This window comes from Cervus elaphus, chromosome 27 (genome assembly GCF_910594005.1).
Source record: "Cervus elaphus chromosome 27, mCerEla1.1, whole genome shotgun sequence".
NCBI lineage: Eukaryota > Metazoa > Chordata > Mammalia > Artiodactyla > Cervidae > Cervus > Cervus elaphus.
The window spans coordinates 35,772,046-35,794,854 of record NC_057841.1 but is presented as its reverse complement, the minus strand read 5'-3'; the positions used below and the strand labels follow the sequence as shown (position 1 = coordinate 35,794,854).

Below are 22,809 nucleotides of genomic sequence, written 5' to 3'. Positions count from 1 at the left end.
ATATATATATACATGCATATGGCTGAGTTCCATGCCTGTTTACCTGAAACTATCACATTGTTACTGGCCATACTCCCAATACATGGCAAAAAGTTTAAAAAAACAAGAGAGAGAGCATGCACATTCCATTCACAATGCAGTTCAATAATAGACAAGACTAATCTATGGTGTGGATCACAATAAACTGTGGAAAACTCTGAAAGAGATGGGAATACCAGACCACCTGACCCACCTCTTGAGAAACCTATATGCAGGTCAAGAAGCAACAGTTAGAACCAGCATGGACAAACAGACTGGTTCCAAATAGGAAAAGGAGTATGTCAAGGCTGTATAGTGTCACCCTCCTTATTTAACTTATATGCAGAGTACATCATGAGGAACGCTGGGCTGGAAGGAGCACAAGCTGGAATCAAGATTGCCGGGACAAATATCAATAACCTCAGATATGCAGATGACACCACCCTTACGGCAGAGAGTGAAGAGGAACTAAAGAGCCTCTTGATGAAAGTGAAAGAGGAGAGTGAAAAAGTTGGCTTAAAGCTTAACATTCAGTAAACTAAGATCATGGCATCTGGTCCCATCACTTCATGGCAAATAGATGGGGAAAGAGTGGAAGCAGTGTCAGACTTTTTTGGGATCCAAAATCACTGCAGATGGTGACTGCAGCCATGAAATTAAAAGACGCTTACTCCTTGGAAGGAAAGTTATGACCAACCTAGATAGCATATTAAAAAGCAGAGACATTACTTTGCCAACAAAGGTCCCTCTAGTCAAGGCTATGGTTTTTCCAGTGGTCATGTATGGATGTGAGAGTTGGACTGTGAAGAAAGCTGAGCACCGAAAAATTGATGCTTTTGAACTGTGGTGTTGGAGAAGACTCTTGAGAGTCCCTTGGACTGCAAGGAGGTCCAACCAGTCCATCCTAAAGGAGATCAGCCCTGGGTATTCACTGGAAGGACTGATGCTGAAGCTGAAACTCCAATACTCTGGCCACCTCATGCGAAGAGTTGACTCATTGGAAAAGACCCTGATCCTGGGAGGGATTGGGGGCAGGAGGAGAAGGGGATGACAGAGGATGAGATGGCTGGATGGCATCACCGACTCGATGGACATGAGCTTGGGTAAACTCCAGGAGTTGGTGATGGACAGGGAGGCCTGGCGTGCTGCGATTCATGGGGTCGAAAAGAGTTGGACACGACTGAGCGACTGAACTGAATCTATCGTGACAGAAATGAGAACATAGGGTGGTTATGGGTGGTGTGGCGGGGAGGGGCGGGGTGTGACGGGAAGTTACAGGGAGCTTTCCGGAGTAATGGAAACAATCTATATCTTGATGGGGGGAGGGAGGGTTTGTTACATGAATATATGAATTTGCCAAAACTCATCAAATTGTATATTTAAGAGCTTGAATTTCAAAGTATGCTAATTTTGCTTCAACAAAGAAGCAAAAAGAAACTATACTGTAACTTGTTGGTTTCCCAAACTTTTTGGTGTTAAGATCTATTTAATTCTTAAAAATTATTTGTGGTCCCAAAGAGTATTCTTTTATTGTAGATTACATCTATCACTACTTACTGTATCAGAAAAAAAAAAAACCACAAATTTTTCTTATTAATAACATTAAAATAAATATGCTAACTTAAATTACATTTTTATGAAAAAAAGTAACTGTACTGTCCAAAACAAAAATACCTTAGTAAGAAGAGTGACATTATTAAACACTTTCGCAGTCCCTTTAATGTCTGGTTTTACAGAAGATAGCTTGTTGCTCATAACTGTGCCTGCACTGAATCAGTGATGTTGCATCATCACGTAGTATCTAAAAAACTGCACTGTATGCTTATTAGTGGATAATAATTTTTTTTTAAAAAGGCTAATATCTTAGTAATATTAAGAAGCTTGTTTTAACCTTGTGGTTCTCCCTAAAAGGGTCCTAGGGGACCCCCTCCCCCCAACAATGGTCAAGAGACTATTTTATAGAAGCACTGGCATAGACAGTCAGGAAAGAGGCCCTCCGCTTTCCACAGGGTATCTTTAGGAAAGTTTAGAACAAGTCAATTAAAAAAAAATTGATTCAATAAATATGGATTGAATTTCAACTACCATAATTGATTTTGTGACTAAGAGGAGGCTGGATCACAAAATACTCAAGAATGTTCACAGGTGAGATACTTCAGTTTCAAAATGTTATTTCATTTCTGGATTCTGTTTCAATACTTTAACAATTAAATCTGGGTATAAAACAAGTTTCTCTGGTCTTGCAACTCAAAGAATTTCAGCTTAAGTTGATGCAATCTGGTTTTATCATCATGAAAATGATGCTTTCATTAAACCAAGGAAAACAATGTTTGCCCTCCAAAGTTGATTTATGTCCATAGTCTCAAAAATGCTATCATTCTTCAGTCATGGAAGAGTAAATAAAGTTGTACTTATAATATATGTGGAGGTGTAAGATCTTCAAAGGCATTTTATTTATATGAAACATTTCATAAGTGTAATATATTAGTATCAACACAAAATAACTAAAATATACCTATACAATACAATGAAATTCCTAAAATCTGTCTATCTCCATTTCAACAGAAGCAAGCTTGGATGAGTCTTAAAAAGAGACCCTATCGCTTACAACTTTTTCTTGCATGACTGATATTGTAATGTACCTTCTACCAACTTCCAGACTTGAATTTGGACAAATAGGGGAATTGCAAGTTGTCTCTGCATACCTAGAATCAGCACCGAACTTGGGGCTGAGTCAGACATGTAGGTCAGGGGGTTGGGTGGGCAGCTGGGTATTTAATCTGCTCCTAGACATCTTCAAATAAAATCAGCCTTTAGTCTTAGAAGAAAGTCCGTGCAAGTCTAAGATGAGATCCCTAAGACTAGTCCAGTGCCTTTTCAGGGACTATGCATATTTTTAAAAGTCCGACAACTTGGTTTCCTATTTTAAGCTTACTGTGGTAACTTTAAGTAATTATCTGATATTGCTATCTGGTTTTGCAGTGTATTTTAAAGATTATTTTTCATTTTGATCTCTTACATTATGAAAAGCCTATAATTGTCACTTAATAAATCTGGCTCTATATAGCAAGGAGATGAAGGTGATTTTATGGCCTTGTTTAATAAGAGCTATTACTTATTTTGATTTTAATAAGTTAAAATGCATATTTAAAATTTCAAACTGCTTTCCATATTGGCTTTCTAAAATTTAGAATTCTTTGTCCAACTTCAGTAACATAGTAAATTGACTTCCTATTCTTGTTAGTTTATTACCTTTACCAGATTAAGAGGAAAGCCTACAGAAACATCACACTGCCAAGCCAACATGGACTGATGCACACATACCCAGGAAGCAGTCCTTCAGTTTAGAGAGAAGCTGGCCCCTTGGGCAACAGGATCTTGTCACGTCGAGCCTACTGAATGGTGCTTGGCACAGTTGGCAAGAAGGCAAGACACACTAAGTTAAGGCAGACCTCACTTAACTTAGGGACAGAGTATGTATTCTCTGCTCACCTTATCTCAAAGAGTTAACTGACACTTCATGCAATGAGGGGGCTGGAACAGGTGTAAACTAATGAAAGTACAGAGAGCAGGTCATGATAAGGTCATCTAAGACCTAAAGGAAATGGTCTTGATGACGGAGAACACAGACAAAATGCAGGCTGCGCGCAGCACAAGTCAGAGCCAGTTTCTTCGTCCTTGTCTCACCTGAAAGGCTGCCCTAAGCCCTCCTGCAGTGTGGCCAGCTACGGAGCACAGAGGCGGAGAGCACGAAACCTTCCACTCACACCTTCCCACATTCCAGAAAGGATCTAAAACTGTTTTGCTGCCAGTAATTTTGCTGGCAGGAAACGGGGAAGCAGCCTTTCCTGACTGTAACAGGAGTTTCTTGGACTCTACCCGGGTGTGCTCCAGCTGGCCTAGGAGTCTGGCAGCAGGCAGTGTGAGATATGGCAAGACCCCGGAGTAGCCCTGAGCGCCGACGGCAACGGCTGATACCTGAACACAAGTCAGGAGCAAAGCTGTGTCTAACAGGCTGCGTGTCACCTGGACACTGCAGTCAAGGCCTTCAGATTCCCCAAAACAAGAGTCTGGAGACTATGCAAACTGTGGCCAACACAAAGAGGAGACACACAGAGGAGCACATACGCACTGGATAGTTAAGTATCCCTCTGCAAACGCGACTCTGCCTCATTCTGAGGCTCTGAACTTTATAATACCATTACTGGATTAAGAGGAAAGCCTACAGAATCATCACATTGCCAAGCCAACATGGACTGATGAAAACATACCCAGGAACCAGCCCTTCGGTTTAGAGAGAAGCTGGCCTTTAAACCACATGCGCTTTTCTAGAATAAATATAACAGTTTGTGATCTGCTTTAGCCAGTTCAATAGCCTGATTTAACTTCCTTTTAGAGCGACCTGAGATCTTTTTGACTGCTTACCCATCAGAGGGATAGAATTTCTAAGGAGAGCTGAATTTCTGGTTCCTTCCTGCTCTGCGACACGTCACACCTCCATGGACGTCATTTGACTTACACGCCAGTTTCCTTTCTGGTTTCTCGGAGCCCAGTAAGATTCCCGTACTGCAAAGAACAGTATTCCTCTCTTTATTAAGAAGGTTTCTTCTGCTAATAAAGGTTACATAGTGTCCTAAAACACAACAGTCAGAAGGAAGAAGTCTACCTCACCTTCTGAGATTTTCTTGTTCTTTCCAGTAAGATAATGTCAATCATAATCCTGGGAAAAAAGCCAAAAATCTTGGTCTTCACTTATAAAAAGAGAACGCACAGTTATTGAAGAGGAACAATTTCCATGGAACATTACACCTTTAATCATTCCTACATCCTTTGGAATATTCTACTTTGGTAGGAAGCTAGTAGACAATAGAGATTATAGGAAGAGAAATTTTTATATCTGTTTGAAGTTGGCAGAATTTTCAATGCGTTCATGTGTTCTTTTGTATACTCATGTTAATACAAGTGGAAATGTACAAAGGCCCAGAAAACACATTCCATGTCCACTGTAATTAGTAATAGTGCCTAACTCTGAGCCAACAGCAGATGGGTGATTAATAAACTCTCTGGGACTATGATGTTAATTCTCTGCAAATTATTACATAAAAGAAACAAAACAGAACTGCATTAATTAAAAGCTGGGACAGACTGTTTTACATTTCAGAATATCAATCCAGGAATTTGCCTAGGCATATAAATCTCTGTTATTCTAAACATCTATGAAGACTCTAAATTTTAAGAAAAGAACGGAGGCTCTGAAGTCAGAATATCTGGCTTGCCTGCAGGTCCTATCACTTATTTGCTAAGTGATCTTGGGCAAGTCAACTAAACTTTCTGTGCTTCAATCTGTTCATCTGTAGAACTGAGGATATAATAATAATTGCCCTACCTATGACTCAGAGCTATTCTGAGAATTGAAAGCTATGGAGTTTGTTAAAGTATTTTATATACGTCAATTTATAATGCAAATGTACGTTGGGGCCATTAATATTATGCATCTGAAGATGCAGAAGCTCTGTGGGTCTGAAGTTGACACAATACAGCCAGAAGACAGTGGCTCTAGCCAACAGTCAGACCTCGGTTCTAACATCTTGCTTTTGGACTGAGCTTTTGTGAGGTGTTGCTCAAGTCAGAGATGCAGCATGGACGGGCTAAATGCTAACCAGAGCCACAAAGCTATGCTATGTCATATAGCCAGAACCAGATGCAGAAGGAAAGTGCACTATGTTGACAGTTCTCGACTATTTTATCATCTTGGTACACTTTCACCTACTAGAATTTTTCACAATCTACTTAAGGGACTCAAAGACCCAAAACATCAAAGCACAAAAGCAAGACAACATTGTGAAGGTTCTATGGTTCAAGAACAATCTACTTGGTTCACCCAGCCAGTCTTGCTAAAACTGGGCTTTCTGACAGCCCAGAAGCACACTGCTTCACTCCAGCGCTAGCAGGACACCAGGCTCCGTCTCTTACCACTGGCTGTACTTGCTCTAGCACAAGTCATATTACATTCCCCACATATCGTCACAGCATGCAGATCTATGACAGTCATCTACGCTTCCCACATTTGTCAGATGCAGGGGCAACGCTTCCTGCTTGAGAACCAGGATGTGTAATTAATGTGAGTCATTTCCAGAAGAGCAAGGAATTGGCTCTGAGAATACTCACTACGGCAGAATGGCAGCTCATGCTTAGACTTCAAATCCTGGCTGAGCATGGTACTGCATCAACACGACTCAACAACAGGCTGTACCCCATGAATAGGATCTGTCATGTTCTACAAGCCCTGAATGTGCTCTGTAGAGTTGTGCAAGAACCACATTTTCTAAAGATTTTAATGGTACAAAGCAAAGAAATGGTTAAAGGATCTTTTTGTTTTGAAAATAGTAACTTTCCTAATTTACATCTTGCAAATCCTTACTGACATCCCTGGTAGCTCAGATGGTAAAGAGTCGCCTGCAATGCAGGAGGCTGGGGTTTGATCCCTGGGCTGGGAAGATCCCCTGGAGAAAGAAATAGCAACCCACTCCAATATTCTTGCACGGGCAGAGTAGCCTGACAGGCTACAGTCCATGGTGTCACAAAGAGTCAGACACGACAGAGATTCAACAACAATAAAAACTTATTATTATTTTATGTGGTGCTACCTAAAATAGGAAAATCTTTCTGTGTTAACAAGCACAGCAAACAATACAGAAGAACTCTATGTCCCCTGAGGCTGTTTTCTCCTTCAGGCAAAATTCAGGTTGGCACTGCTCCAATGGGAGACACTTCGATGTATTTGTAAAGACCAAATCCCACAGGCCATCAAAAGCTAAGATGCCCAGTCTATGAATTACCATAATTAAGAAATGGGCAGAGTAAACAGAATAAGGCAGACCATTAAAAGACTAAGCTACACTGACTATCTCCCAGGCACTCAGAACCTTGTGCTTATGTATATGGAAGAGAAAGAGGGTACATCTTCAAATACAGTAAGATGCCAAGCAAGGAAATACATTTTATTAAATATTTAATTTCTTCTTTCTTCTGACATTCTGAGGATTATAAGTGCATATAAAGCAAACTTGAAATAGAAAATCGATATTTACCTAAGAGATTCAAGAATCCTAGGGATCGAAAAGAGAAGTAATGAGACCTCTGCATGGGGAAGGTAGTATCAAGGGACTAAGGAATGAATAACAGCGCTTCAAGCCTCTAGTCACCTCTTGTTTACACTTCTGACAACATACGCTTACAACCAGCCACACCTTTGTAATCTTAATGAAGAAAAACTATGTTTAGATGTAACCATTACTTTAAAATGTCCTTATAAAATATAATGAAAAGCAACCATAAGAGATAGTTTTCCTTATTTCACATTCAAAAGAAAATAATCGTTATTTCGAAATGAACACTTTTATTTTAGCTACCTGTTTCCCTGAATATTCACTGGAAGGACTGATGCTGAAGCTGAAGTTCCAATACTCTGGCCATTTGATACTAAGAGCTGACTCACTGGAAAAGACCCTGATGCTGGAAAAGATAGAGAGCAGGGGGAGAAGAGGGCGACAGAGGATGAGATGGTTGGATGGCATCACCAGCTCAATGGATACGAGTTTGCGAAAACTCTGGGAGATGGTGAAGGACAGGGAAGCCTGGTGTGCTGCAGTCCATGGGGTCGCAAAGAGTCAAAAGTGACTTAGCTACTGAACAACAGCAACCTGTTTCCCAAATTTCAAAGGCCAAAGTAAACTTCTACAACCCATCCAAAGTCCTTTTCTTATGAGCTACAAGAAACAAACAAACAAAAAAAAATTCCATTTATTTACTTTTGCTTAAGGTTTATCAGTTTTCTACTAATAACAGCACCTGAGATTTAATGAGTTAAAATCACTATGACTCCTTTGCATAGATTATCTCATTTAATTACCACAACAACCCAACAAGGTAGGTCCTGTTATTACATCCCTTTTACAGAAGAAGTTGGGTTTCAAAGTGATTACAACTTGCTTACAGTCAGGAATGTGGTAGATATGAAATCAAACCCAAGTAGCTCTTAATAGCTACACTTTTCTAGGTCATTTTTTTTTTCAAAGGGCATATGGTGATAAGAATTACATGGTAATTATCTGCTATGTGGGAGGAATTAGAGATTTTTCTAAGAATTATCTTCCCTTTTGACAAACCTGGAAAAAAATATTTTCAACTTGTATCACATACAAAAAGCTAGTAATGGTATTATAAAGCAGCTAAAAATTAGTAAGTTGAACACTCCTAGAAAAAATGGGCAAGATGTACTAGCAATTCACAGGAAAAAAGTACAGATAGATCACAGAAAGATTCTCAACCTCCCTCAATTCAGAAATGGGCACTTCAACAGAACAGCAGCTTGGCTTGTTCATTACTGTAACCTCAGCACTTCGACTAGAATGTGGCATTAATAGTAGCTCGAAATGTATTTGTCAAACAAATAATTTGGTACATATATTATTTTTAAAAAGCAAGGGCAAGAACTGTATGACTGCATTTTCTATCATTAGTGTGAAAAAACAAAATTGTATGTATTAATGGTTGCACTTGGGAAAAGGCAGAGGAGTGGCTAGTTTAAAAAGTGGATACTAACTTGCAAAATATACCCTATTACATTTCTGAATTTTGAACCACATGAATCATCAATTAAATATTTTTAAAGACAATCATCTCTACACACACACACACACACACACACACACACTTTTAAAGAGCTGCTGAAGAAAAATCCAACTGACTAATATCAAAGCAAATGAGACCAAAGAATTAAAATCTGCTCATGCTGTGTGCTAAGTTGCTCAGTCGTGTCCGACCCTTTGCGACCCCACGGACTGCAGCCCACCAGGCTCCTCTGTCCATGGGATTCTCTAGGTAAGAATACTACCATTTCCTTCTCCAGGAGATGTTCCCGACCCAAGGATCGAACCCGTGTCTCTTGTGTCTCCTGCAAAGGCACCTGGGAAGTCCCAAAATTATGACTTTAATTGTTAAGTATTTCGCTTAGAAATCCTAAGCATGATCAAGTGTTACTGGAAAGAGTCTGTGTTTTTCCAACTGTGTTTTATAGATCCCCAAGCCCCAAAGAGGCGTTTTAGGGGTCAGGGGCAAGATCAGAAGATGGGCCTGTGGGCATCTAAGCCTCAGCTCTTTCTTTCAAAAGAGCAACTCCTTTTAACTGACTTTTTAAAACTGGTTGGGAAGAGGTGAGTTCTCTAGAAAGATGCCTCCAGGACATCCTCAGTGGTCAAGAATCCGCCTTGTAATACAGGGTCACAGGTTCAATCCCTCGTCGGGGAGCTAGGATCCCCCATGCCCTGGGACAACTAAGCCCAAGTGCCACAAGTAGAGAGCTGGTCTGCAACGACAGATCCTAAGTGCCACAAGTAAGACCTGATGCAACCAAACACATAAATATTAAAGAAAAGAAAAAGAAACCCTCAGGAAGCCTTAAAAAAAAAAAACACAAAGATGCCTCCATTTTCCTAGAGTCACTCCTGGCAGTAAGTTCAGCAAGTCCACTTTGGTTTGTGAAGATAATTATTACAAATCTTGACTCACGCCGCCTTTTTACCCCCTTCCTAACATAACCCCAAGTGACCGCAGCCTGCCAGCTTCTTATCCTAGATAAAGTTTTGCTTATTGTTTCAGGTTATCTTCTGAACTCTCTTTGCTGGTTGACTAACCCCCATCTGCCAAGCTGGCAATCCCTTCTCCTGGTCAAGGAATCTCCTAATGTGTTTTTGCTGGAGAGACAGGTGTCGCATGGAATCGGAGTGGCCTGCTGGCTCTTACTCCTCAGCATTAGCCACTGTCATCCAACTTGCCAATCTCCGTGTCCTCTGATGACAGAGACCTGTGGTTCCAGAGACAGGATTGTGGGCAGTCTGCCCAGGCTGCAGCCCAGCGGGGCCCTGGTGCTGCGGGCCTCTCTTTAGAGGATCCAGCACCTTCTGTCTCGACTGATGCTCCTTGAGCTGTTTCCTGTTTCCTGGTCCCGAGCGCTCTTCTCGCTCAGGCTGGTGACACAGGCTGGGGTCTGGTTTGTTAATGAGCGAGGCCCCACAGGAGAGCTGTGTGAGCTTCTAGGGATACCTCTTTTTTCTTTAATTACAGTCCTCTGCTTTCCAGAGCAAACAACTTCTCTGAGTCAGGGAGTAACTGATTCAGAGGGCATAGAACCTGCATGCTTCAGTCGTGTCTGACTCTTTGTGACCCTATGGACCGTAGTGCACCAGGCTCCTCTGTCCATGGAGTTTCCCAGGCAAGAATACTGGAGTGGGTCGCCAAGCCCTCCTCCAGGGGATCTTCCCCACCCAGGGATGGAACCTGAGTCTCTTGTGTCTCCTGCATTGGCAGGCAAGTTCTTTACCACTAGCGCCAGCTGGGAAGCCCCAGGCACTACCCTGTATCTGGCTAATTCTGGGCAAGGCTCTTACCCCTAGGTCCTTAGGTGTCTCTAGACCCCTGGTCACTACATGACAACAAGGAGCTACCCCAAATACTTCCTGACAAACAAGGGTGTTTTTCTGCCCAGGTTACCAGAGGGCCTCTGAGTGGGCTGACTTGCTAGTAACTCTATGTGTGTGTGTGTATGCTCAGTAATGCCTCGCTCTTTGCAACCCCCTGGACTGTAGCCCACCAGACTCCTCTGTCCATGGGATTTTTCAGGCAAGAATACTGGAATGGGGTAGCCATTTCCTTCTCCAGGGGATCTCCCCAATCCAAGGACTCAGCCCACATCTCCGCTTTGGCAGATGGATTCTTTACTGCTGAGCCCCCAGGGAAGTCCAGCTGGGTTTGCACTACTGATAAAATGGATCGGAAGCTGAATAATTTTTATTCACAACTAACAACATTTTCTCAGTATAACCCTACTTCTTGGCAGACTGTCTTAGCTTATATTCTCAACGTTTTTGTTTGACTTCAACATGTCAGGATATTCTTCACACACAGAAAACAGCTGTTATTCAGCCACCTAATAATTCTAAAGCAGTCATGAAGGATAAACCAAGGGTAAACCAAGGGATTGTCTGGAGTCTGAATCTACCATTTCAGCAAACTAAACATTTAAGATTCTTGGCCACATTTATGAAAGAATGCAAGGCTTTTATTCAGGTAAACACATCAAGAACAAGTATGTTAATTAGTCAGATAAAACTTTGTTCCTATCACATTTCTGTTGTAAGAAACCCTTCTGTAGTTTAAAATTGCAAAGGTATTTTTACATTTTCTTATGAAAATTTTATTAAGTTATGGTCTTACAGATTTGTGTTTGGTTCATCTAGAATTTAAATTATATTTGTGAAATAGAGGGCCATTTCCTTTTTTTCCTATATTGAATGATTCTCCCAGCAGCACTGACCTAACAGTCCATGTTTTCCCTCCCCGATATGCTATGCTGCCTCTGTTACATATACACCAGGTTTTCTTCTATGTCTGGGTCTTCGGACCTTTTACTTCCATTCTTCAGATCAGTCTTGCCTGCAGGACAATTCTGCACTCAAGATTTGTAATCAACCTGGCATTTAGTCTGGCAAATGCCTTCCCTCCCTCAAACCAGGTTCTTGAGCAGTATCTTGGCTCCTCAAAGCCCTCTGAGCTCAAAGATATAGCTCAGAATCCATTTTTCAACTTCCAAGGAAAAGTGCAACTTTAATTAAAAGCATGTTTGAGTCTATAGATCAATTTGGTAAATCAAACTTATGACAATGACTTTTCCTTCTTGATAAGTTTTATATCTTTCAGTATTTATTTCAAAGTAAGTGACTTTTTAATAAATACTCTAAAATCAACCCCACCCCCCAGTTTTAACTGCAGTTTCTGTTGATGGTGCACAGAAATGTATTAATAGTTAGCTGACTTTGCAGCAAAGCAACCTTGCCAAACTTTCATAGTAACTACAATGATCTGTCTGTAGACATCTACGGTCCTGTTTATTTCTAAGTCTGGGGGCTGTGTTATGTCCCTAGCTATGGCCTCTAATCAATGATGCACAGAAAAGGTGATGGCAGGCATCCTTGTCTTATTCCTGAAATTAAAAGAACTGTTTTTTATAGTTCATTATCAAGTACTTATTTGTTCCAACTTTTAACCAGATTAAAGGAGTTTTCTTCCATTTGTAATTTGCTAATGTTTATTAATCATGAGTGACTAATTTCATTGAATGTTTTTTATTAGGATGATGATAGGTTTTTATCTTTTAATCTAGTAATACTGGGAATACCATTTAAAGCATCATTACATGAATCCAATATTTCAGATTCTTACTAACCTGTTCTACATTAAGTAGTATGTATATATATAATAGTATATATACATTGTATACATTGTATATATATACAATAGTATATATACATATATACTATAGTATATATAATCTTTTACATTATATATATCCAGATTAGATAAATATCAGTATCTTTACCAATTATGCCAACTTAGGTCAAACTCCTAAAAAGTTAAAAGAGGAGAGCTCAGAATAAGTGTACTAAATTAGGCTCAAGACTAGAGAACTGATCCCACAGAACACAGACCACCGAGATGACAAGAAGCCCTATCAACATAAACCTGACCAGTATGGTGAAAGCTAACCTTCCACAAGGCAAGTCAACGTATTTTCTGGAAAAAAGAAAGTGCCATCAAAACAAAGCATTTATTTTGTATGTTTTCCATCTCCACAGTATTTTTGGTTCTAGGTCTTAAATCAATCTCTGATTCTTTCTGCTGATATTTCTCTACAACTAACCTGAAAGCCCAAAGACACTCACAGAACCACAGACAAGATCAATGCCCAGCAGAGTACACAGCCCATCAGTAATTCAGAGTGAATTAAAAAACATAAAATACCTTTTTCCCCCAAGTCTAATCGTATCAAAAGACATTGTGTAAGTTTCCTAAACTTCAATATGGTAGAAAAACCATGTTTTCAAGATTTCAGTTAGCAATCACAAGACTTTCAGAGTGAGAGGAGAACTCAGTTCATTTAGTCCAAATTTTTATTTAAAGAGATGACTTAATTTACCTAGTTAACAGATGAATTATTTTCGTGGTAATCATCACGTAGGATAGATCAAAGATCCATAATATCTCTATGTTAATTATCACAGAAATAAACTCAGTGAGTCTGGCATACCTTGTTTTACATTAAATGACCATGACACAGGCCTTAACCTCTGGGTCAGAGGTTTTTCAAACTGCACTCCATGATGTCATCCTGCGATAATGGGGTGGGAAAGGAAACAAGAGGGCAGAGGTTCTCCAGAGTTACGCAGATGGTTTTTGAGGAGAACGAGAGTAAACAGAGGTAAAAGAGGTCATTTACAGCGAGTGGTGCCCCTGGGGCGGGCACTCTCCCAGGGACTCCACGCTGACACCCCAGAGAGGAATAGGAATAGGGCCTGCAGTGGCTTCATATGTTATATTTGGGGGGAATGTGTTGTTTCCATAATCCATACTACAGAAAGGAAGGCCTAAGTACTTCTGTTGGCTAAGAACGTGAAATAGATAAGGTGATTCCAAGTGCAGCAGGAGACGGGGCGGTGGAGGGGGTTTAAGGGGAGAGACTTCCACATCTGTGCCAGTCTGGGTTGGACTATGTAATAAGAGACAACACAGGCTATGTGAATACAGTATTAATATAATAAATTGCTGTTAGATGCAAAATAACTCCTGTTATGATGCATTATGGCACACACACAAACAGGCTCCTGGGCTTTTGAAAAGCCAAGAAATCCCCCCTTCAGTCACAGGCTCTGACAGCGTCTAATAAGCACAGCGTTCCTTCCGAGATCTTAACAATTCTATCGACTACTTGTGTACTTCTTGGAACATTCCAAAGATTTCTCCTGTGTTGTCACTAGACCGTCATGATGTATGTTGAACAGTTAGAGGCTGTCTTCTCTGTAGAGACCAGGAAACTGAGCCTGCTGGGTTTCCACTGAGGTACTTGATGGCCTGCCCAGAACCGAGTCCCAGATCACAAAGGAGAGGACGGCAACCGCAGCACAGTCGGGACGGGCCCTCATGGCTCACGACAACATCTGCCGTGATAACCTCCATCAAAAGATAACCATCAACGAGCATGTTTAGAGGACACCCTCTAACTGCACAAAAGAAAACTCTGGTTTGTTTTCTAAAACTCACTGATTTTTTTCAAATAAGTACAAAGAAAAAACATTCCTCATTAACATGGGGCAGATACATACACATCAAAAGTGCTGTGTACCATTTTTCAGTACAAGAGTTGAGACCAATGGTAGCCAGAATCCTATACAGAAATGAAGTTAAAGCTATACAAATCTATAAATATTAAACAACAGTAAAAAACTATCAGGTAGAAATTAACAACTAAAACAAAAGTGCTTTTTACAATGACAACAGAATATAGTCTTCACTGACAATTTCATAAAATATTGTACCCCATGAATACCAGCATATACACAAGGCACTGCGCCTATAAACTTGTGTGAAACCAGAGAACTCGAGTGTCTGTGACACCTCATTAAACTGAGACAATCTCTAGGACTAAATCATCAAGGGAGTAAAAAAACAATACTAAGGTTATTAGACAGTATTAAAGGGCTATGTTCAACAAACCCCAGGTCTTAATAAAAGTCTTTGTTTAAATGTAACTAAACTGTTTCAATAAGCAGGCAATATTACCATCCATTCTTAATAAAACCAACACGAAGATCAAATGACAAGAAACTAAAATAGCATTGAGAGGCAGAGTCATAAAAGATGCATGCTCAAAAAAAGGAAGCCAGCATCACTTTCAGTAGGGAGCTCTGAAGAGCCCTTCTAAATAGCCAGTTGAAGGATTTACGGGCCCCTGAAATCATGGGAGCCAAAAACCACGTTTTGCGCTTAGTTCCTGCAAAGACAACTGATGATGTTCTTTCTATAAATGGACAAAGTATTTAAGCTGAATCCTTTCCTTGAGGTGTTACAGCAATATCAATGTTCAGCAGAGAGAAAAAAGCAAAAGAACGAGGAGACAGCCACACACTTTGGTTTACAAACCCAAATGCACTTGAGGACAGAGGCGGCAGTGATGGCTGAGAAAGGCCCTCCTACCTGTGTTTTTTGATGCCATTGGAGAGCGCGTCTCCACCACCACAGTCCTTGCCCTCGGACATTCTGTGCTGTCTGCTGCTCAGGGGTTCTGCTTCCTCGTCAAAGGAGTGCGCCGTCACTGCTTCCAGTCTGCTCAGGGACCCCTCGGACTCGGAATCTGTGGCAGAGCAGGTTCACAGTCAATGAACTGGGCTTTGGTGCGAGGCTGCCGTAACAATGGATTCCCTCCCTTCATGCATCAGGCTTTGAAACTTAAGCAGCCTACTTTGTCCTTCAACAATCCAGCCGTTACCACCTCCTCAGGGATTTCAGAGAACCTGCACCCAGTAAGGCGAAAGGGGATTTAGAAAACGGATACAGGATTATATAAACTTACAATGAAACAGATTTCATACATTAAAAGAGACTTTACAAAGATTACCTAATTCTTTAGGAAATCGTATTTAGTGGTGTCCCCCCTAAAAAAAGTTGTTTTCTCCCTTCCCTTTTCAAAGCAGTTTAAACATAACTTTGAAAAAGCATTTTTTAAAAATTCATATATAAAGAAAAAGTTACAGTTGGCTGTACTTGGGGAAAGTGTACATTTCATATGATACTAGAGGTACAAAGGTAATTTTCAGATACTTAAAAAAACACTTCCGGTTTTTATATTACTTAAATTCTCAAGAGCAACAGCCTGAAGTAGCCATAGAGAATCTAACTATGAGGCAGATGTTTTTAGGAATGAAAACGCCACATTCCCAACTGCCTATGTATTGAGTGTGGAGCCATGTGCCTGATTGGGAATAGCAGGACAACTTCTTTTCATACAATATGGTATAGTTTTCAGGCATATGCACGTCCTTCCTTTCCTTCCAGCATCTCCAGGGTGCTCTGGGCATGAGGAAGGAGGACTATGGGGTTAACGAGTGTGCTGACGCGCTCCTGGTTTATTAGTTGGGTTTTCTGACTCTTTAACGTTCTGCATATATATAAACATAACATATATATATATGCATATATATATAATGTTCTGCATAATGTTCAAAGTAGCAGTCACTCAATCTCCAAGAGACTTTAAAAGATGCCTACGTTTATATTAATAAGTCAATTCCAGATAACGTGCAACTATCCCTTCAGCAGATGACCGTACACACAACTGTCCTCTGCTCTAGGGAAGTCCTCCTACATACATGCAAGCAAACTCCCTATTTAAATAAAAGCTTCACCCATCTGCCTAGTATGTATCATGGTGCTCAGGAATAGTACTTTCTTGTCCCACTACTGCATTCTGCAATTCAGCCCAAATCATGGGCCCTTCTTCAGATCACATTAGAATTGATTAGTAACAACTCCTGGATAGCTGCAGTTGCATACCACACCTTGAACTCTGGGTCCTCTGAATGCTGCAAGTTATCTGCCCAAAAAACTCAGTACTAGGGAAGTTATCTTTATTTTCTGTAAATATAGCTTTGTCCTGATGTACACCTTATAGCAATGAAAAATATTTTAATGTTAAGTTTAAGGGACATTTATTTTTTCATTGTCAATTTTGGCAGGTAGTAACATTTTATTGCAAAACCCTGAAAACCTGCATAGCCAGTGACAGGAGACAGTCATTCCTTTGATGAAATAAGCAGCTGCTAAAATTATAATAAAATAGAAAAATACTTTTAACATAATGCTAAGACCAAAAAAAAAAAAAATCAGGCTACCATTTTACAACTCTAAGATACAAGCAAAAAAAAAAAATTAATTTTATTCTGCCTTAAAGAAAAATCAGTCTGGTTCAGGTAAACAGGTAATCTGTCCAAACGAGAACAGTGAAGTGACAGAAGTTTGTCCTAGGCACGGTGAGGCCAAGAGGGGAATAGTCCATTTGCTGGGGCAGGCAAAGGATACAGGAGAGGTGGTATCTCTCAAAAATTGGGTTCATCTCTCAGGGGCTATCAAGCAGAAAGAGACAACCAAGCCAGAGAGCAGGAGAAGGAAGGATTTTTTAACTGCAGCAAATAAAGAAAACACCAGGGATCTTTCCCAAGGCAATGTCTCCCCAACACCAAAACTAGGAAAGTTTTCAGGTTAAGTGTGCACGCATCTGCATGAAGCGGCCTGGGCAGTGCATGCCTATTCATGAAGGGGTCTTGAGCAGAGGAGAATTTCTGCACAGAACTGGGGCAAAGGTTGACAAGAGCCCAAGCTTCAGCTGACTGAAGTTAGGAGGGTCAGAAAAGGCCAAGAGTATCTTTCCTTAGGTTCCAGTTGATCTTGTGGTTGAGGGCTCAAGGCAGAGGGAGGGGTGTTGGAATTCTATAAAAGAGCTCAAAGTGCTTCAGGCTCATGTTTACTTTGAAAACAGAACTGGGTCTTTTTTTTTTTTCCATTTATTTTTATTAGTTGGAGGCTAATTACTTTACAATATTGTAGTGGTTTTTGCCATACATTGACATGAATCAGCCATGGATTTACATGTGTTCCCCATCCCGATCCCCTCTCCCACCTCCCTCTCCACCGATCCCTCTGGGTCTTCCCAGTGCACCAGCCCTGAGCACTTGTCTCATGCATCCAGCCTGGGCTGGTGATCTGTTTCACCCTTGATAATATACATGTTTCGATGCTGTTCTCTCTAAACATCCCACCCTCGCCTTCTCCCACAGAGTCCAAAAGTCTGTTCTGTACATCTGCGTCTCTTTTTCTGTTTTGCATATAGGGTTATCGTTACCATCTTTCTAAATTCCATATATATGCGTTAGTATACTGTATTGGTCTTTATCTTTCTGGCTTAGAACTGGGAGTCTTTACAACTGATTCATTAAATTTGTTACTGTATGTAACTTCTCTTGCCTGGTAACAGTTCTGTTTTGTTCCCTTTGATCATTAATTACTGAGACCTGCTCAAGGGCAAGCATTTCGCCCAGGCTTAGGTCTTCCCCTGGGGCTCATTGGTAAAGAACCCGCCTGCAATGCGGGAGACCTGGGTTCGATCCCTGGGTTGGGAAGATCCCCTGGAGAAGGGAATAGCAACCCACTCCAGTATTCTTGCCTAGAGAATCCCATGGACTATACAGTTCGTGGGGTCACAGAGTCAGACACCCTGAGTGACTTTCACTTTCACTTTAGATCACAAAACAGCTTAGGCCCAGAATGGCTTCTCTTACGTCAAGAAAGCCATACCCAGTTCGGTTCATTTCCTTTGGGCACCAGCCCCCCTCACCTTAGCTGCCTACAATGGTATGGCAGGTAAGTCTCAAAACAATGAATGTTGTGCTCAGAGAGGAGTTTTCAGAGGAAGCAGCATGAGCACAACCCGGACCAAAGAGGTGACAGTGGTCTTGGCGGGTAGACCAGGGTGGTTTGTTCACTTCTACATATTCCTATTTGTTTCATGTGAAAAAAAAATTTCAAGTGCCAAATAAAATAATTTTGCCTTTATTGGTTAGTATTATTCACGATGCATTGTTACTTTATAATTTAAATGTCAGGAAAACCAAAACGCACTGAAGCAAAAACTTCAAGCATTTATTGAACATCACTCTGCACAGGATACTGTATTTGCTATTGAACGGATACAAATCATAAGACGGGGACAAATCTACCTCAAGAGAAAATTCTTAACAAAAAGCAGATACACAGTAAACACTAAAGAAGAGGTAAGGAAGAAAGAGCTGCTGTGAAGTAAAGACTTCACTTAAAAGAAAAAAAAAAAAAGACTTCACTCAAAATAAGATTTCACCATATTGAACACCAGCTGGAGACCAACCACTTTCACCCAAGCCTGGGAGCACTGTGCTTACCCCTAGAGACACTCTCTCAGATGGCAGTATAGACTCTGATCACTCCGCTTGACTTCCTCTTTCTGCCCCCTCTCCTAGGCTCTCTCTCTGTTCCTCCTCCCAACCCTTACTTCTCTCTTCCATGCTCCCAGCCTCCTTCTCCCTCTAACAGAATCAGGCTATGCCCACCCTTCCCCTGAAGGGCTCTAGCAGAGGTCAGCAACTACCTCCATATTGCAAAGTCAGTCCAGGGACCATTCGTAAATTCTTATGGTGACTCATCTACCACATCTAACACTGCTTCATTCATTCTTCTTCTTTGTCTTGTGCAAGGCATGGTAGGATTCAAGGAATAGTAAGATCTGGTCCCTGTCCATGGCTGAGCAGACAGACTGTTTTGTGAACACGTGAGTTCAGTGAATTTTTTTCCTGGTGCTGGAACAGAAGTCTGCATGGGGGCAATGGGTCACACAGGCGGTATCAGCCAAGTTCACCAACTGAGGGATCAGGTGTCTAGAGGAGATTGTGACTGATGGTTGAGCTGAGTAAGCTGACAAGGAGTAAGAGTTGGGGTGGGGGAGAGAGTTACAACAGAGGAACTGTTCTGAGCAAAGGGAATGGAAGGTCCACGGCAGGGAGAACAGAACATTCGGGGAGGTAGGACTGGACGACATGAGAAAGGAGTGGTGATGGGGCGGCTGGGTGGAAGTGAAGCTATGACTCAGCCATGAAGTTGACCACTCACGGTGAACAAAAATCAGGGGCAGGCAGTGGGACAAGGAGGGTAAAAAATGAGGTAGGAATGGGGTAGTTACCCCAGTACCTGCCATGAGGTTCTTACACCTGCTAGAAGCAAATCACCAGGTCATCTCTAAGCATTCTAGCTCCAGAGCCAAAGAAGGAAATGAGACCAATAACGTGATTCACAGTGTCCTTGAGATAAAAACTTGTTGATTGGGAACAAAAAGCTCAGTTGCTAATAAGAACCTACTACATAGCATAGGGAACTCTACTCAATGCTCTGTGGTGGCCTAAACGGGAAGAAAATCCAAGTATATGGACAGCCAATTCACTTTGTTGTGCAGCTGAAACTAACACTGTAAAACAACCGCACTTCAATAAAAGTTCAAAAACGCAGTGACTTCCAGGACTATGTATGTAGGACTACATGCTTAGATTTACTTTGTGGGCAATAAGGTGGTTGTTTAGTTGTTACATCGTGTCCAACTCTTTAGCAACCCCATGGGCTGGAGCCCGCCAGTCTCCCCTGTCCATGGGATTCTCCAGGCAAGAATACTGGAGTGGGTTGCCACTTCCTTCTCCAGGGAATCTTCCAAATCCAAAGATCGAACCCGAGTCTCCTACACCGGCAGGCAGATTCTGAGCTACCTGGGAAGCTCACTGGCAACAGGGAGCCAACCTCAACTTCTATGCCTTCGTAGTATGAGTCATACCAACCTGCCTCCAGCAAAGCATCATTTCATTTGCAGACCCATGGATTCAGATATATTGAAATTCAAACATGTTTATCTAAGTAGCAAAGAGGTCACAGCCACTGTGGAGGTTTATTGATTAAGAAGGCAAAGCCTGCCTATAAGATTAATCTCCAAGTGACAGATTTTAGTGCAACTAAGGTGATAATTCAATCTTAAAACATCAGGTTTTTCAATTTTGCCTGAACATACAAATATCAAAAAGACCAGACATTATCTATCATTCAGTGTTACTGGGCAACACATTAATGCCTTAGAGGAAAGTATCAAGCATTGGAAAGACTGTGCTTAATGTGTCATATGGTTGTCACGGTAGTAACAGAGTACTGTACATGCTTTAAAAACAAACAGGGCCAGGGAGGTGGGGAGTTACTGGTTAGCGGGTACAGTTTCATTTGGGGGATGATGGAAAAGTTCTGCCAATTGATGGCAGTGTTGGTTGCACAATAATGTACTTGATACAACTGAACTACATGTTTAAAAATGGCTAAAATGGCATATACATTATGTATGTGAAGTTGCTCAGTCATGTCCAACTCTTGGCAACCCCATGGACTGTAGCCTACCAGGCTCCTCCATCCATGGAATTCTCCAGGCAAGAGTACTGGAGTGGGTTGCCATTTCCTTCTCCAGGGGATCTTCCCGACCCGGGGAACAAACCCAGGTCTCCCGCATTGCAGCCAGCACTTTACCGCATTGCAGGCAGACACTTTACCGTCTGAGCCACCAGGGAAGCCCATACATTATGCATATTTTACCACAATAAAACCAAGACAAAACTGAATCAAGCAAACAAAAACCTGTCAAGCCAAAGCCACACATCTATCATGCTAGGTGTGTGGGCTATATTCTCGTCCTGTCATCTCTCACCTCAACGAAACAAAGCCACATGGACATAGCACAATCTTGATGCATTTTTATACAGTGTATTTGTAAACACAGTAGCAGAAATCTTAACACAATCCATAGTGAGATTTCTGACAAAATTAGTCTTTCACTCTTCCTTTTATTTCCCACAAGATAAATGCTCTAGTCTATGTACAAACGCTTAAGGCAGACAAAATCTCTGCCTGATTAACTTCCCAATTAAATCAATAGTCTTAGACTATTAATAGTCTAAACAAGTAGAAAGCTTGTTTACAAATCTCTGATGGCCCAGATCTTTAAAGCTCTGTCCAAATGGGGACTTAAAATTATTTCTAACACATTTTGGATTGAACACTATCCCCTTTCAACCAAACAGCCTGGAAGCCAATGGCTGTGATTAGGTTAACCTGGCTTTGAAACTTCGCTCATCAAGTTGTATAAGACGTACAATTTGTATGTCAATCATATCTCAATAAAGTGGCTTAAAAAAAAAAACCTTCAGATTAAGAGGATCATTACCTATATGCTGCTTTTTTTGAGGTATTCCTATTAAAAGGCTGAAAGAAGAGGTCACAAAGTTAACAATAGAAACAAGCCAAGACTCTTACCTTCTCCTGATAAACATTGTTTTAACATGACCTTTGAAAGCTAGCTTGAGAACAAACAGTACAAAGGAGCAAGATGTGGAAGACTGTGGATACTGTCCAAATAACCCCTCCCCGTTACTTAAGGAAATGGTCAAGAGGCACACACACTCAATTTAATACCTTCATTGTTTATGGTTTCCCCAAGAACCAGGCATGTTCTAAGAATGTCCAAGGTAACCCAAAGTAACCCAACCTGAAACTATCGGTGCCAAATGTTTATTCAGCTTTAAAATACAATTTTATAGACTAAAAAATAACATAGTAAATACAAAGGACACAAGGAAAATCAATGAGGTCTACCACAGTCAAAATATATTGTAAACAGAAAATCAGGAATCAGGATGAGTCCAGGAGGGGCTGCCAAGAGATTGCTACAATAACCTACAGAGGAAGTGACAAAAGCTTGAAACAGAATCTTGGCAGCAAGCAACAAGAGTCAGAGCCATTCTAGACATATCCTCCCCAAATGAGGCGCAAGGTCAAAATGAACCAAATAGTATAGTGTTGATTACCACAGACTTTTTTCTAAAAGGACTGGCTTGTCCCAAGCAACTAAATCTACTACTGTTTTTGGCAGCTTGCAAAATCTGCACATGTAATTGCAGATGAGGAATTATTCAAAATGTGGTGTATGGGCTATTACAAATTTTGTCTGTTTTGGATGACTAAATTCGGAGCTCCCCATTTGTCTTGCTGACATCCTTAAAATCATTTTCAAGGTCACCTACGCATATACTCTACAAAGAAAATAATTCTAGAACTAAGGACCAGTTACAAAGTAATTCATAAAAACAAAAATGAAGTATTTTCATGTGACTTCAGTTTAATAAATCAACGCTCACCAAACAGCTACCACATACCAGGTAAAGGGCTTGTTGCTGAAACAGTTTAGTGAAAGACACACAAGTAAACAAATGTTTACACAAAGTGTTTGTGGGAAGAGTT

At 40.9% G+C, this 22,809-nt stretch overlaps 1 protein-coding gene across 6 annotated transcripts in view; it reads right to left on the bottom strand.

The window, feature by feature from the left end:
- The window catches only part of OSBPL1A (oxysterol binding protein like 1A), a 213,259-nt gene that overhangs the window by 48,471 nt on the left and 141,979 nt on the right, over positions 1-22,809 (bottom strand). For all 6 annotated transcript variants that reach the window (XM_043889695.1, XM_043889696.1, XM_043889699.1 and 3 more), the window contains one exon: positions 15,106-15,262. In XM_043889695.1, coding sequence (XP_043745630.1) covers positions 15,106-15,262 — 157 coding nt within the window. The remainder of the gene's footprint in view (positions 1-15,105; positions 15,263-22,809) is intronic.